The sequence below is a fragment of the Sturnus vulgaris genome, chromosome 6 (assembly GCF_052056855.1).
Source record: "Sturnus vulgaris isolate bStuVul1 chromosome 6, bStuVul1.hap1, whole genome shotgun sequence".
NCBI classification, from domain to species: domain Eukaryota; kingdom Metazoa; phylum Chordata; class Aves; order Passeriformes; family Sturnidae; genus Sturnus; species Sturnus vulgaris.
In genome coordinates this window covers 15,324,292-15,341,815 of record NC_142248.1, presented here as the reverse complement: position 1 = coordinate 15,341,815, position 17,524 = coordinate 15,324,292, and the positions used below count along the sequence as shown (strand labels likewise).

The window sequence follows — 17,524 nt, the reverse complement described above, 5'->3', positions numbered from 1 at the left end:
GGCTTCCAGTCTGTATGCACTCTATTATTGTTCAGGAGAGCAGTGTGCACCCTGCTAAGTCGAACCCATCCCATCCACTCCTCTTTCTCAGGTAAGGCAGCAACCAAAAGTACTCCCACCCAGGCTGCAGTGTTGATCCTAGACTTCCTGTTCTTCTGCTGCTCTATCTTTTGGCCACTGGATCTGTCTGCTGTCTCCAGTCTCAGCCATAGGATTTGGACATTGCAAATTGTCCAGGCCAGGCCATATGCTTTTGTTGTCACATTGATGTAAGCATGTCCCTAACCGGATCTGTAAGTGCTAAGTTACCAGAGGGAGTAAGCGTTGAAAAAAGTTTCTTGAAATTTTCAAGGATAAGAGTAAGCATCCCAGCTCTGTTCCACTAATGAAAGAACTTGACTAAAATGTCCAAGAGGTACCTCTGTTGTCCCTTTCCATCCAGCCCTGTCTGCCACGCAGGAAGGCAAATCCCTGATCATGATTTGAGCATGCCAGCAACAAGCCATGACAGTGGAGCATGGCTTGTGGCACACTAGGGGCCTCCTCTCTGTGACTCCAGGTGGCACACAGTAGTCTACCTTAGCCAGATGCTGGTAGTCAGATTCTCTAGCAAAACAGCTTTTAATATCACTGGATGGTGAACTGGCTCTTCAGCAGGGGCTGATTTGAGTCAGCATAGTAATGATAATGATACTTTGGTTGACAAGTATGATGATAAAGCCCAGCTGTCCTTTGATCTCACAGTAAGGATAGCATGTCCCCCAGCAGTGTGCTTATGGTGGGGCTTTGTGCTGCATGACTGCTGAAAGTAGCACAAACATCTCCAAACAACAGCACAGGCTGCAGTTGTGCTGGCCACTGACCTCTGGGCATGCACCCAGCATGAAGCTTGTGGTGTTATACTGTCCCAGCAAGGCTGCCTGCAACCTTAGGGCTGCTGGCAAAGCCAGCAGTAAGCCTGGCCTTGACTGCTGTCATGTGTGGTTCATTAAACCTTATTTTTCTGCTTTATCTTCCATTGCCCATTCTGTCCTTCCTCTCTGCCTCACTAGCTGCCTCCTGGCAAGGTCTTATTGCCTGTTAGGCTGTAGTGTGATCTTTTTTTCCTGTTTTGGATCTGGTAACTTAATCCTTGCCATTTGACAATTTTTTCTTGGCCAGAGCTTCACAGCATTGTTATCTCTAGCCCTTTGTTGTCACCTCCTTATGGCTACTCTCCCCCTCCTCAGGAATCCCTGTTCAGATCAGCTGTGTCCCCAGTCCGGGCAGCCCCATTCAGTTACACAACTTTTAGTGCCATCTCCTCCTCATGTCCCAGACCTCTGCCTCCCTCCTAGCTTGCCACCATCTCACTAGACCAGCATTTTTCTTGGCTCCTCTGGCATCTCTTCCTGAATGAGTTACCAATAACTCGAACCACTGCAGGCAGGGTAGATTTCTGGTCCCATTTTTTTTTCTCATGTACCTCACTTTTGTCCTTTCTCCCTGGAAGATACATATAACAAATGGGAGAAACAGAGGCATCTTTGACTTTGTCTTCTGCTCTTCCATAGTTGCCTAGCCTTTATGTTTTACTACCTTCTCCCTGCCCCTTGAGGTGTCCCTCCTGGACTGGTGCTGGTGTTTCACATTATTCATCCTGTGCCCAAGATGTTTTCTTCAGCTGACCTGCTAGGACCTTTTCCCCATGCCAGTCTGTCTCACTAGCCCTACAAAACCCAGCAAATTAAATCATCTGCGTATCTATTTCACATATTTATGAGTGAGATACTAATCCCTGCATAGTGAAAGGGTCACACGTACAAAAGGGGAAATGAGGACACCAGTATTAAAGGGAGACGTGGGGGAAGGGAAGACCGAGACTGAGAGAAAGACAGGGCAGATATCAAGGAGATGAGTTTACAGTGTAGAAAAAAAATACAGAAAAACTGAAACAAGAGCAGATTTGAGTATCGTTGGCAAGCCATATTGATTGTTCTTTCCTTGCTAGTTCTGCATTTAAAGCACTCTTCCCTGCTCCCTACACCTATGTCTTCAGAGCAGAGACCAAGTCCTCAACTGGCTCAGAAAAACATACAAAGAAATCTAAAAAACAGGAGACACCCCTCTTCTCTGTGTCTCCTCTGAAAAGAAACATCTCTCCTTCCCTTTCAGGCCCAGCAGGAAAGCTGATCTGTCAGACTGATCCATTTGCCAAGACGGTCCTCCCAGGCCTCCCTGCCAATTGTCACTGTGCAAGCAGGAAAGCTCTTCCTGGCTTGCCCAGCATAGCTCATGCGCCACAAGGTCCCAGTGGGCAAAGGATTTGCATGGGATGCCATGACCGTGACCTTGCGAAACAGCTCCGTTTCCCATCTGTTGTGTGCTATTACCTTCCCAGGACACTAAAGCATGGGAAATGTCTGTTGGATACAGAAACCTCTCAGGCTGCAGCCATGACAAAATACCCCTTCTTAAAGCAATAGAGAGAGATTGCAGTTTTTATTGCCCTGTAAAGGATTCTGCAATGAGTGAGCTGTAGATTCGACAGTTGCATCCCAGTTAGACTTTAACACAAGACAGACAGCAGATGCTTCAAGATTATATTTCTTCATGTGCATTAGGTCTCCAGGGAGATTACACACTCAGGGTCAAGGGCTTTAGGGGGCTGGCTCTACAGCCCTGCAGGAGGAATTTTCTGCTACCAGCAAAAAATATCTGAAAAGCACAGGGCATTCTGCCAAGCCTTCTATATGGCGTCAGCAAGAAATGCTGCTCCCAAGAGATATTTTACCTACAGCTCTGTCAGGGATAGCTTTTATTATAACAATAGCATTGATCAAATATCCCCATTGCTGCTCCACCTTGCAGCTCAAGTATTGGGGCTGAGCCTGAGCAGAAGAGTAGCAATTAGTCATGGAACTCTTAAAAGGTTATTTGTGTGTGGCAAAAACTGTCTGCTTCTGTAAAGGCAGGCAGAAATGGGCACTTTGTCACAGTATGGTGTTTTTGAAATGCAGATATCTTGGCCAAGGAAATCATTAGCTGGCCAGCTCAGAAGACCATGCAAGAGAGATAATTATGTCCAAAGATGCAATGAAAGCCCTCATGGGGTTCTTACTGTACACACTGACAAGACAGAGATGTTTTAATGAAGTTTTACAAAAATGCTCCCTCTTCCTACTCCCAATCCCGCATGACTGTTAATTTATCTGCTTTGTATATTGAAGGATTAAGACTCAGCAAGCCCTCCTAGAATGAGAAATGCCATGAGATTTAGCAATCCAAACCTTGACCCCAACCCCCCTAAAATCCTGAAATACCTGTAAGTATCAGTACAACTCAAATGCAGACACAGGCACTCCAGGGTGCCAGCTCATAGCCAGGGTGCTCAGTAGCCTTTGGGACCAGCCTGGCCCAGCACAGGCAAGGGCTACTCAGCCAGGTTGTGGCAGGTGCTGGAGCTGGACACTCCCAACAAGGAGTGCCTGTGCAGCCCAGCTGCTTGCAGGACAAAAGAGTGCACCAGCACAGACATGGGCCTTCCTACAACTGGCTCCTGGAAAAAAGGAAAAGGTGGTGTCCTAAGTCTAGACTAATTTCTTTGTTATTCTCTATCTCATGCTTGCAGGCTCTTGCTCATAGCTTGCAGGCTCTGTGTAAAATGCTGCTAAATTACAGAGGGAATGTTTTATGCTTACTGAATGGTGGAATCAGCAATATTGGATAAGAACAAAAGGGAACATGGACCTCACTTATTACTAAATCTTGCCTCAGACAGAGCTGCTTCAAATTTCCATATTTTAGTAAGGAAATGACATTAACCAAGGAAACCCGGATTTACCTCAAGTGCTGAAATCTGCACAAGAGAAAGGAACTGGTTTTAGCAAGTGCCCTCCAAAACCTCCAGAGCCATATGGGGCATCAGTATGGCTCTGCAGCATGGCTGGCCTAAAAACATGAACTGCCCCACTATGTTCCCTGCACCCTCATGCACAGAGGTTAATGGTGCCAGAAATGGTAAATGTCAGGAAGTGTTTCTGTGGGGGTATGTAGATAAAAAATTTCATTTTACCAAGTCATCAGTATTCCCACCTTGGTGTATAAGAAGAAAGCCTTGCTCTTCTTGGATTCCCTCAATATCCAAACTTTCATGGCTGAATTGGTGTCAGCAATTTTCTTTTTTCTTCAAGTTTTGAACAGGCAGAAGGAGGAATGGAAGCACTTATAAGCAGAGGAAATTAGCAGGGAGGAGGAAAGACTGTGAGAATTCCTGCCCATACCAACCTATTTTTAAAAATATATAATTAAAAATACATAGTTTTGATATTATGTGTTTATTTTGATCGTTGACAGACGGCACAAAAAGAGCCAGTGTGTTACTCTAGGCATTTTTGGCAGATAAAAAGGCAAGCTATCCAGTTAAAATCAGCAGCTAACCCACAGCAAAGCTTAATCTCCAGCCAAAAGCTTAATCTAACAGAAACCAAACATCTGGCCTTCTTGGGTATGCTGGGATGGAGACAGAAGTCTTGGCTTCTGGATGGCTCCAGAATTGTTCTTCATCTTCTGACTCTTCCCAGATTGCAAAGCAGGGCCTGGGCAGTCACTCTGTGGTTTAGGTACAAGACTGTGGTGTAGGATGGCAGAATTACAGCTACAAAACCTCAGAGTGAACCATATATAGGTCTAGTACAATTAACAGTATCCCTCTTTTCCCCTGTAAAACATTCTGCTTTTTCTGGATTTTCTCTCCCAGTGTCTTTTCATACATAGCAGATTGAAACCATTATCCCTGGAATAAGAGGGTGAATGCTGCTTTTTTTCACTTTATCTCATTCCTGACCTCTGCTGCTTTTTACTGTTCTAGTCCTGGTTTATAATAGGAAATTGAAAGCTCAAAGATTTCCTTCACATCTGACATTCATTCATCCTCCCAGCTTCTTTTTGTCCCAGTGAGATTAAAGGCAGAGAGAAAGAAACAATCAAAACTGTGTGTTTATGGTCCGTGTTTTGAATACCCAAACCTCTGCTTCTGTTCTTAGCCTCCTGATTTACTGTAACTTTATTCACTTCACAGACCTCATTCTGAATCCTCACCAATGTAAGAAGTTGAGCGATATATTTAATACTGACATATTTTAAACATAACACTGAGAGTTAAGACAAACAAGTCATCTAGCTCATCTGCCCATTCCCCAGCTGTGATGACTTGTCTATATTCCTGATCTTATCATTCAGGCCTAAATATTTGAAAAGAAACCATAGATTTAGAGTAACTCAAGTTTTACCAGACTGGGACATTTCTCTCCTGATTCTCTTCAGATGGCTCCAGTTAGAAGTATGTCAGCTGTGCACCCCTGGGGATGAAAGTATTTCAAGCTGGAAGCCCTAATATGAAGCAGCTCAAATCAGAGGCTTTAAAAAATCATTTGGCCTTTGTATGTGACTTGGTGATTTCCCACTGTGAGGTCAGGGAAACACGCAGCTCCCAGTGGAAGCTGAATGAGAGCCCGTTGAATCAAACTTTTTGGTACCATACGGCTGTTGAGTCACACAGCCCAGGATACACCTGTCCCTACTGAGGCCATGGCAGCACAGCTGATGAAAGTCAGTGATGAATGCAGGATGTCTCTATCTTCTGTCAGCTCAGTGGCACCTTTCCTTATGGTGCATTTTATTTTGCAAGGCTGAGAATGTTCTCATTTCATGTCCTTTCCCTCTTTGGTGTGAAAACTGGCGTCCAGGAATATATTCCTTCAGTGACTGAACTAGATTGGACTCTGATGCCTCATGCAGATTTATAAGCCTCTATCCTAAAGACCACTGAAACAAAAGTTCAGTTATTAGACAATAGGATCCTAATCATGCATTCAGCTTCTTGCTGTACAAATGTCCTATTTTACTTCAATTATGTATAGGCTTAATTTGCTGCATAGTTAATTTAATATTATTTGCTGTAGTGATTTATTTAAAAAATAGCTATGGCTCTGTAAAATCAATTTTTCATGGGCAGTCAGTGTAGGGTGAGGATAATATGATCATAGCTATAACATTGTACCCAAACACTGAGCAACAAACATGCTTGCCTGGATAGCCTCTACAGTAATTGAGTTTGTGGTACTGGAGTACAGGGGTGATATTTGCACGTGTTATTGCTGTGTGCTCATCCCAGTAAAACAGATAAGAAGAGCCATGCTTCAAGGTAAAAAATAACCACCACAGAATTAACCTGATCTCTTCTTTCCTCTGTGGTTAAATCTTCTGTAATTATCCACTAAGAGATCTTTTCCATCTGTTCCCCAACACTGCTAAGGCAGAAGACACTGAGTCTGTTTTGATCTTGTTTGAGACTGCTGAGTTCCTTGTAGGTGTGTGTGAGCATGAGTAACATCCAATTGCAGGGCATGAAGATGTCTCATTCTTTCACAGGCAAGCAGAAAACTGTAAAGCACAAATACTGTGACAGTAGAGACTTTCTTCTGCTTTCTCTGCCCAGGTTTGGTGGTGTGTTCTGTCTTCCAGGCCACTCAGCCACTTTTGGAAACACTTCAGCAATATTTTCTAGGGGAGAATGGTGAGGATGTCTGGAGCAGTTTCCTTTCTAGTTACAGCCATAGGGATCTCATTCATTGCTTTAAAATAAGTAGAATGAAAACCATGCAAAAGCCAAAGGCCCCAGACTGAAACAATAAAAGGAATGAAATGTTCCTTGCTTTGTTTTCTTTCTGGTTTGTGTGTTTGTTGTTTGAAATAAGAGCTACTGGGTCGCAATCAGCTACTGGGTTATCAGAGCAATCAATCTGTAACATCACAAAGTGAAGACTCCTTTACCCCCATTTCTGGCAACTGTACAGAAATGAGTGCTTGAGATCTACTCTTCTCTGCTGGTGCTGTCTGAGCAAAAAAACTCATCTCTCAGTTGAGTCCACTGCTTCCTGTTGTCTCTTTTTTCCACTGAAGAATTCTCCAGATGGAGCGAGGGCTGTACCTGCAAGCAACAGATGTCCTACCCTAATTGCTAAAACCAGGCACCATCAGTGCTAATTTCATGGTGTCTGACTCTGAGTGTGATGACAAGGGGTACACAGGCACTTTCACTACTGGTCACCGTGAGGTACTTTGATTTTTCTAGTCTAATTGCAGCTTCTCAATAGAGGCTGGATGCTGTGGAGGATCACAGTGCTCCTAAAGGCCCCCTGCTGTGATATTTGTCACTTCTTCGTCTATCTCAGCGTCTCAGGGAAAGCTGCAGGAAAATCGGTATTGAGAGTGGCAAGGCCTGGTGATTGCAGACATCACTACTGGGACAACCACAGCAACTTCAGTAAACAGAAGGTCAAGACAAGGCAGTAAAAAAGGTGTGCTGATAACGATCTGCTCTGTAACAACAACTCCACATAGACTATTATGCTGCTGCTTTATCAGTTCATGGCCTTCTCATCTAACAGAAACTTAACAGGGAAATATAAAAACTCCAAAGACTTGAATGACTCCTCCTGTCCCTTTAACCAGAAAAAGCTAAATGAAGTAGGAAGCTGATCTTGGTGGGTAATCTTCTTAGATGAGTACAGGCTAAAAGTGGAATAATCCCTGAAGTCTCTCCATTTGTTTGTTGTAGTTTGGGCAGAAAGCAAATGCAGATGAGTTTTTCAAAGCTGTAACATACTAGTGGGGCTGCCTTTCTGCCTGCAATAGCAGTGAATGTGGCCAGTATGCTTTTTTTGTAAAAAGGGTAGGAGGTACAGACACTCCCTTTCAAAAAAACTCTACATTGCTGCTGGATATTTCTGAATAGTTTTGGAGGTTATGGATAATTGTGGATTCACAGCATGTGTGAATAGGCAGAAAACAGAGAGACGCCTTCTGCCTGTCCTGAGGAAATAAAAAAATCTTCTTTTCCTGGGTGTAAAGGTGTGTGGTCAGACAGGTCTTCACTAATACTTGAGGAAGATTAATTATTAATTAGGTTTAATCCTTCCTGAGCAGGACGAAAAAGGTTAATTGCTTGGGGAGAAGCATTTATCTGTCCCACAGATGGTTCAGATGACTGGGGTGCAGGGGGAAGAATAAGTCAAAATTAAAAGACGGGTTACCTTTTCACAGGTCTGTTGTTATTGATTTGTTTATTATAGCCAATGGCAATAGTGATGAGTAACTTCTAGAAACAACAGAAAGGTGTTTTCCTTTCCCCTCACCCCATCCCTGGAGCAGATGCATCTGGCAAAATCTCAAGTTGAAGTAGCTTTGCTAAAGCTGTGCTGGTATGGACAGTATGAAAAATAAAGTGTTTTCAACCAGGGTGCAGACCTCCTTATGAGATCTTTTGAATTGCTTTTCTGTGAGATGGGGAAACCTCAAAGGATTGGAATTAAATCTCCAACTCCTTTGGGAAGATTGACACAGACAGAATAATGCATTGGAGGTCCCTTTGTGTACTGTTATTGAGCAACCCCTTAGGACCTTAATCCCAGGAAAGCATGTGCTGTTCTATAACTGTTTTGCAGTCTCCAGAGCTCACGGGTCATTTCTTTCTAATAAAGAATGTTATAGGCATCAAGTAGGTAACCCCAAGGAATAAGAATATATTAGACTAATTAGACACTAGTCAGTAAGCATAGGGTGGGGGATTGCTCTGAATAGCTGAATTACTCTCATGAGTCAGAATTGTTGTAGTCTCCTGGAGTAGACTCTTTTGGGGAGACATTTTCATAGGAGTAGGAGAACGCTGCCAATTTTAAGGCAAGAATTGACAGTTGCAAAATAGTAATAAACCTGAGGATTGCAGTCAGTATCAGTGAGCTGACACTGTGTAAGTAATTATGTGAATCATCTGAAATGTTCCAGAATGCAAACTATTATCTGAAAATGCTCACAAAAGGTTGTCTTGCGTTTGAGGAAGAAACTTTTCTATGGAATCTGTTCCAGAAAGGAAACATTTTTACCATTATCTTTTGAATTCTAGGGATTTGCAGAATTATTAACTACTGAGTATTTATTTGGGTAAGAGCTGATAAGTATTTCATCATGTCCTTCAAATCAGACCCTATCCCTTTCTTCTTGCCCCTTAGACAGCTAATCACCATTCCCTTTTTTATTTTAATTGGTGTGCTTGATGTTAGATCCTTTTGATTTTGTCAGACTTTGTTTGTTGTGGCTGTTATACTTCTGCCTTTCTGTGACTCTTCCTCCAGTGTTGCCATTTTAAATGACCTTCTTATGTTAATGTGGTGAAACTAAGTTCTTATAAAGTAATCATCTCTTAGCTTTATCCTTTCTTATTATCAGTTCCAGAAGCAGCAAAAGGCTTAGACTAGCACAGTTCTCTGCTGTATCATGCCCGACACATGAGTCTGTTGGACCGGCACTACTTCCTTCCTCTGTTTGCAGACTAACTAGGCAAAAACAAAGCCAAGATGGAAAACAGATACCCTGTTGTCAAGGGGCTTGACCAAGGTCACAGAGCAGAGCTGTTTGCAGAGTGCCCCGATTCCCTAGTGATTACTGTCCTAGTCAAACATATGGAAGCTGTGATGCTGCCTGCTGTGTTGCTGCTTGAGAACATTGACAGTGACCAACCATATGTGAACACATCTCTCGTTATCCTCTGAATGTTCTCTCCCTCAAGTTACACGGAGAAGATGATGCACAATTATTTGACAGTAGGTTTAAAGGTGTATCTGCATATCTGAGAAGCAGACTGGGGAACAGTCATGAGACCCCTGAGAAATGAGATTCAAAGAACTTGCAGGAGAGGTACCCGGCTATATTGATTGTGCTCACAGATTTTCTGAAGTACTTAGCTGGTAAGATTTTCTTCCCTCGCTCAATGTCCCAAACCAGTTCTCTGGTTTAATACAGGTATTTCGTTTGTGTAGAAAGTAGAAAGGAAGTCTGTTGGCCTAGAGGTGAAGGGAAAGCCCTGATGCATTTGTGGGAGGAAAGAAAAGTCATCAAGGCAATGTACCCTTTCCTCTGGTGGGAAGGTAAGGCTTCTGCTACCTCTATACTGAGGAGGAGACAGTAGTTAATGACAAGTTATACTATGGTCATGTCCTCCTTTTTACATTGAAACTAAACTGCAGCAACAGACTTCTTTTCCCTTTCCTTAGACAGCTTTTCTCAAATGTGATTCACATTTTTCAAGTCAACTTTTAAAGGCCGACTACACTAGGAGGAGCTCTTCCTCCATGCCATCTCTCCCTGTTCAGCTACATTTCACTACAGCTCTGAGTTGCTTCTGTATGGGCTGTTTACACCCTACCCAGCTTCTTAAATCTTCTGGACTTCTTTGAGCATGCAAGTTCTCTTCAACGTATGAAAGAAACATTAATTCCCTGACCCTTTTTGACACTACAGTTGTTGTGCATTTTATGATAGCTTCTTGCTGCTTCTGCTGTTCGCTCATTGGGAAGAGTGGCTGAAGTTTTCTGTAGTTTGCAGCTTCATTGTGGCATTTGTTTTGTTTTTCAGAATAGACAAAAGCCCAGCCATGCAGTTCCCAATGCACAGTTTCTCAGTTAGGTGTCCAATTAGTTTGGCCCATTTTTTCTTCAGTTGGGTTATTTTTTAATACTATAATGATTATGCAGCTAACTTATACACAATACTAAGTTTAATGCTTCCTAGTAAAACCTAGAGTGAGTTGGAAAACTCACCCCATAGACATTCATGCCAGTCATGTTTGATGACCACTTCTCCCTGTTACATTCTGAAATTCCCTGTATCAGGAATAGTGTGGCCAGCAGAACTAGTGAAATTATTCTTCTCCTGAATTTGGCATTGGTGAAACCACATCTCGAGTACTGGGTCCAGTTCTGAAGCCCTCAATTCAGGTAGTACACTGGGGTACTGGAGGGTGTCCAGAGAAGGCAGGAAAGCCGGTGAAAGTTCTGGAGTTCAATGAGGAGCAGCTGAGGGAGCTGGGGTTGTTCAGCCTGGCACAAAGGAGGCTCCGAGTCTTATCATTCTCCACAGCTGTGTGAAGAGAGGCTGTAGCCAGGTGAGGTGAGGACTCCTCTCCCCGATAACCAACAGGAAGACATATGTGGCTTGTAAGGATAGTGCAGAAGGCAATTTTCTTCAATGAATTACAGCTGCACTGATTGCTGAGAAGTGGACACAGCCTTGCCTGCCCTATGAGCATGAGGTTATAAAAGAGTGGGGCAGTCGGGCAAAAAAAATTTGCAGTTGGAGTTTGAGAACCAGAGTCTGCTGCAGTTTGGGATGGAGTGTGCTGGCTGTGCTGTGAGAAGGGACAGATAAGGTAAGAAGGTGCTGTGTGAGGGACAGGTTGGGGTTTAGCTGGTCATGCAGAAGTTTGGAGAAGGAAACTTGCAGAGAGGAGAGAAGGAGTCAGTGTTGTGTGGAGCTGCCTGAGGGGAAAGGAGTCAGAGTTGCTTGAGAGAAGGCATGAGACGTTTTTAATAAAGGACTGGCGATGGTGCCAGTCGTGTCTGTCTTGACATAATTACGACAGACATAGAGTTAAACTGCATGAGGAGCGGTTTAGCCTGGATGTTAGGAGGAATTTCCTCACAGAAAGAGTGGCTATTGTAATGAGCCGCCCAGGGAGGAGGTGGAGTTACTGTCCCTGCAGTTGTCTAAGGAGATACTGGATGTGATACTTAGAGCTAGGGTGTGACAAGGTGGTGTTCGGTCATAACATAAGTTGGACTCGATGAACCCAGAGCTCTTTTCCAGCCTAATTGATTCAGTGATTCATTTTATGGGGCATTTCTCTCACAGCTGGCAGCAGACCAGGTGTCTGGGAGGCCTAAATATGAAAAGGACATAATTCCAATGTTCTTTACTAACAACTGACCACGTGCATGTTACTCTCCATGCTAGAGACTTTCGGGTTTTGTAGACGTCTTTGTGCAGAGGACGGAAGGAATTTCTACATTACAGCACAAGAGCGCCGTGCAAGGCTCCCTCCTCCGCGGGGGCGCTCACGTTCACGGGCGGAAGGCACACTGAACGCTCCCCTGGGCCCGCAGTCTCCGCAAAGGAGACCAGTCCCCTGACTGAGCGGGGACGGGCGGGCATCACCCCGGGCAGCGCCGCCGCCATCACAGGCGCGCCCTCCCGCGAACTACAGCCCCCAGCATGCCCCGCGGCGCGGCCGCTTTGCGGCAGGAGCCCCCCCAGCCGCGGGGTGAGGCTGCTTTGCGGCAGGAGCGAGCTTTGCGGTGCCCGCGCCTTTCGAGACGGGACCCGGCTGGGTCTCCGGCTGCAGGCGCCTCCACGTGTGTGTTGCAGCGGGCGGCGGAGGCACCTTGAAACTTTGGGGTTTCTTCCTGCTTAAGGAGAATTTTGTAGAGGGGGCAATAAAGTTTCCGTCTTGTGAAGAAGTGGAGGCCTGTGCGTCTGCAAAGTTGTAGCAGTTTTGTGTTATGTCAAACGCTTGCGATAGTTGCACTTACTACGTTATAAAAACATCTGTTTTGCCTAAATATCTGTGTGAATTGATACTAGGAACCTTGTATAATAGTATATATCATTATATAAAATATATGCCTGAATAATATGTGTGAAACAGCGACCTGGTCAAGCATACGTGTGTATGCTTTTGATTGTGCTGGGCTGGGCAGCATCCCGTGGCGTTTTGGGAATTCAGCGTCAATGGGTCACCAAAACTGAGTGTTGTGTTCTCGCAGTGTGTATTCTAGGGTTGAATGCTTACTGTGATTGCTCTGCAATTCATGTTCAGGCATCCAAAGATAATTATTTCTTGCCAGTGCAATATAGCAGGAGGAGTTCTTTGTCAGCTCCTGGATGTATAATTTCTAGCTTTCTTATGTCCTAGAAACATCTGTCTTATAGACATTGCCGGTACTTCTGTTCTTACTGGTATGTTCTCATACATGGCCAAATATCATATATAATTTAACAAAGCCGTATTTAGACTGGTAATATAATTTTATGTGACAGATCTGTATGGGAAATCTATATCACGTTGCATCATGTGTATGTGCATGCCTCCCTGTTCTTTAGCAAGGAGTTAATGAAATTGTCTGCATAGTCATATTAAAATAATCTTTCAGACTTTTTTTTTGTCTTTTTGTAGATTGGGAAGCATGGCTGCTAAGAAACTAAGAAGAGCACAGTTGTCTCAGGAAATGTGTGAAAGGCTGAGTCGCTATCAGATCACTACCTGTCAGGTGAAAGAATTATTTTGTTTGTGGGGGGTGGTTTGGTCGTCTTTTTTTTTTTTTAATGTGGGTTTGTTTTTTTGTGTTTGTTTTGTTCTTGTTTTCGTGTGTGGATATGTGACTGTGTTTTAATACATGTTGAGTTTAGTTTTTGGCAGTTTAATTAAACAGGTAGCTTTACTTTATGTAAAGTTAGGGAGAATTTCAGATTCTATCTGGCCTGCTGCCTCATGAAAACAGATTTAAAATGACAGATGCCTAACTAAAACATTTAAGCTTTTATGTGCTTACTCTCTACTTACTGTCCCTGTGGAGGTAGGGAAGTCACAGAAGCAGCTCTGCAGGGAAGGACTGGCAGTTCTGGTGGACACCAAGCTGTCCATGTGTGCAGTGCCCTTGTGACCGAGAAGGACAATGGGATCCTGAGCTGCATCAGGAAGAGCACTGCCAGCAGGTCCAGGGAGCTGATCCTGCCCCTCTGCTCAGCCCTGGTGAGGCCTCACCTGGAGTGCCGTGTCCAGGTCTGTGCTCCTCAGGACAACGAGGGACAGGGAGCTCCTGGAGCAAGTCCAGCCAAGGGCTATGAAGATGAACAGGGGATTGAAGCATCTCTCTTATGAGGAAAGGCTGAGGGAGCTGGGCCTGGTCAGCCTCAAGAGGAGATAACAGAGGAGACGTCATCAATGTGTAAAAGTATCTAGAGGGAGAGTTGCTAACCTCTGGAATATTTACTAATTTTGGACAGATTGCATCAGTTTAGTCCCCAGCCTGGATTTCCAGGTTGAGCTCTCTGAATTGCTCTGTCATCTTTCAGGACTTCTTATGCCTTTCCCACTTGGAGCTAATGAAAGTGACAGGACGGAGCTACTATGAGGTGCAGAAGCTTCTTTGTAAAGTCAGCCGAGCTTGTGCTCCCAAAATGCAGACGGTAAGTGTGCTTGTGTTGATACTGTTTTTGATACAATATCTGGGAAAAAGCTGAACATTGTTGCTCCTCTTTTTAGCTTGGAGGCTTGTGGTGTCTGTTTCACTGCACAATGACATAATGTTTTTATTTTTAAATGTAGGTCTCTGATGCACTTGCATTTATTAGGTATTGTAGCCCCATGAGATTGCTCAGGCTTGCAGCATCAGTTCTGAGTACAGCAGGGAAATAAGTCATGCTTTCTGCCAGTCCAGCATGTAAAAATTGCTTCTGGTTTGTATCCTGCAGCTAAGAAAATAAAAATTTTATTTACTACAAGCAAATAATAAGAATTTTGGTATAAATTTGGTTTAGATATAAAAGCAATGCCAAGAATTGAAGTGATCCTGAAAATAATTTCTTGAGGACTTTTCCATCCATGGAAATGAGTTGTAGTGTGCCTTAGGCTACAGTTGCCTAGCTGGGTGCAAGAAGGAAACATGTTAGTTGCAATGCAGTGGCAGCATTTTCTTTTCTTTTTTGAATTCATATGAAAAGATATCTTTTAGAACAGAGAGGATACAGACAGTTCTGACCTCAATCAATGCAAACCCCTTTTTATTCCTTACCAAAATAATCCATGTCCAAGTTTATTCTGTGTAACTGGCATAGTAATTATAGCATTAATTCTGTGAAACTTTAAATTCACTAATGTGCTGCAATAAAGTTAGTAATAGACCGATTAGTATGACTTTTACTGAATGTAGTAAAGCTAGCAAATTGGTAATGAACATTGATCAGTTTCACAGGTTGAAAACAAACCTTGTTGAATAGGAGCAGAGACAACTTTTGTTACATCATGATTAAGGGCTTATTATTTAATATTGTGGTGAGGGAGAGAAAAAAGACTTAAATTTATTGTGAGCTATAAATGGGATATAAATACAAGGAAGGGTGATGACCTAAGGGGAGACTATAGCTGAATATGACAGTACCTCTCTCACCGAGTGTTGAGTCATACCATGCTGCTGAAAGCAAATGCAACTTTGCTATTTCCATTTAAAAAGGCATTTTCTGATTTTCTTGTTTTGCTTTGCTGTTTTTCTCCTCCTTTTGTAGGCTTATGAAATGAAATTAAGGAAGTCTGTCAATCCTTCTTCAGCCTTTTTATCCACCACACTTCATAGTTTGGATAGAGTCCTGCATGGTGGTGTGCCTTGTGGATCCCTCACAGAGGTAACTTGTTTAATATGTTTTACTTTTGATATCTAGGTAGAATGCTCAACTAAAGGCTCATATAGGTTGGACTGTCTTGTGTCAGGTGCTTCAAACACAAAATGCACAAAAAGTTTTGGATGAGAACAGTCTTTGCCAAGTGCTTTTCTTTGTCTACTATGGCAAATTGTCACAGTAGAGGAATAAAAATGAGAAGTAAGGAAAATATTACTATGAAGAAAATATATAGTTTTTGCACCCTATAATCAAGCTGGATTGATTTTGAACTCTGATAGAAACAACTTACAAAATCTAACAGTGATTTAAAACATACTAGAGTTCAAGCAACATTGAGTTGAGACTAAACAGTTTCTGCTCTAGCATCTCTTATATAATGAGGGGCTATTAGTATTTAAAGATTCAGAGTATTTCTTTTTATAGACAATGGAATATACACCATGCAGGTCACTATAAAATTGTTTAAGAATGTATCCATGAACTTAGACATTCATTCTGACAGATTGATTTTCTTCATATCTAGGCTTAGCTTGGTTGCTGATTTACTTTAAAAATTTAGCTCAGAAGAACTTAATGTGAATACTGCAAGTCTTTAAATTCTGGGAGAAACAACTTGCTAAATTCTGTTTCTTTAAGAAAGGGCTGTTCCTATATAGTAGGAATACTGCTGCAGAGGCAGGAGGAAGAAGTAGGATAGAAATGTCTTTTCCATGATAGGATGATTTGTCCTTGAGCTTGTCACTGGCTCAGGAGGGTGCCCAAATATTGGATTTTTTAATTTTCTTCTGCTTAAAAAAAACCAAGTGGATGTGATCCTTTTGGGTCCTAAGAGCTACATGGTTAGTTTACAAGGCTGCTGATAACAGTGCCATTAACATTTCTTTGTTCTTAATCCTAAATGGAGCTGTTATTCAGCATTCAGTGCAGTCTGTCTGTGTTCTTGCCTGAAGACCAGGCAGAATGGCTCTAGAGCAGAAATAGAATTCCGGCTTGCTGATTGCCATGTTCTTGGCATTGCTCCAGAGGGAGATCTGGGGAAAAGCAATGGTTAACATGCAGGGAGTTTTAGGGGAGTTTAGATGACCTTTAAAACAAAATCAACATAAGTCTTAAACTTTATTTAAAAGCAAACTCTGCAAGCAATTGATCTCAAAGTATGGATGTCAAATACAATTTTCCTTAGGTGATATAAAATAATGGTCTGCAGGAAGTAAATCTAAGTGTTTAATTTTCCAGAGCTGTGTATTTTGTGCACTTCTTAGCCTGCTTAATTATCACAATACTCAAGTTTAATATTCCCCCAGTGTTTTCTTAGAATGTTTAGCCTTTAAATGTAAGAAAACATGAGTAACTGTTGATTAGCTGTATTTTAAGAATCGTCATAGTCCCTATGAATCATTGTATTTAAAATTAATTGGAGGGGAAATGAATATATTCAAAGATATGCAAAACTTTTATCTGAATGTAAATGAAAAGCACATGAAAGGAAATATTGCACTTTTAAGTTTTCTTCTGGAAAAAAAAACCTTTTGAATGTGAATATTTTTGTATTCGAAAATATTTTGGTTAAAATGAGAAGATCTGCCTGGTGCAGTTCTCTACCATGGGAGGGAGATGTTGACATCTGTACAAGACATGTAGTGGATGAGACCAAACTGCAAGCACTGCATCCTTCCACCTGCACCTTGAGCTTGGCTCATGATTGGTACATAACTATTTAGTCAGAAGTAATTTAGAGATAACTAGGTAGGATCCAGAAATGTGATGAATAACTCAAAAGATTACATGTATCCTAGAAAAAATAAAATAGTCTATTGTTTATTTGCCCATTAGGTACTAAGTGTGGAAAGCAATTAGGGCACCTATTACAAGTTTTTCAGCAAATGACAAGGCAGATAGCCATTAATATAGAAACTGATTTTCTTTTGTTCTAAAGCCTGGTTCTAGGGATTTTAAAAAGCATTTTTGCAAGAGTCTTGAGATCCGAAGTAGTTTAAAAGGTTGGCAGCACTCTGTGTTCATCAGGATTGCTAGATGAAATTTTAGTAGAAAGCTAGCAATTTGCTGCTGCTGCTGGTTTGATGCTGTGCTTCTGCTACTTTTATGCTCTACTGCAGCTTGTGAACACTTTCAGGTTTTTTTTTTTTATTTGAATTTGAGTGATTTTGGGGTTTATCAATCTTAATTTGCTTTTTTTGTGATCACTGGAGCATAGCTGACAAGCAGACTGACTTTTTGGCATTTTTGAATAAGA

At 42.4% G+C, this 17,524-nt stretch overlaps 1 protein-coding gene across 2 annotated transcripts in view; it reads left to right on the top strand.

Moving 5' to 3' along the window:
- The window catches only part of RAD51B (RAD51 paralog B), a 391,466-nt gene that overhangs the window by 25,978 nt on the left and 347,964 nt on the right, over positions 1-17,524 (top strand). The window contains exons 1-4 of one of the 2 annotated variants that reach the window (XM_088167115.1): positions 12,171-12,342; positions 13,049-13,142; positions 13,948-14,061; positions 15,157-15,273. In XM_088167115.1, the coding sequence (XP_088023241.1) occupies positions 13,059-13,142; positions 13,948-14,061; positions 15,157-15,273 (315 nt within the window). In that variant the 5' untranslated portion in view covers positions 12,171-12,342; positions 13,049-13,058. Of the gene's footprint in view, positions 1-12,170; positions 12,343-13,048; positions 13,143-13,947; positions 14,062-15,156; positions 15,274-17,524 lie in introns of those variants that run through there. The other variant, XM_088167114.1, reaches the window with a different exon arrangement.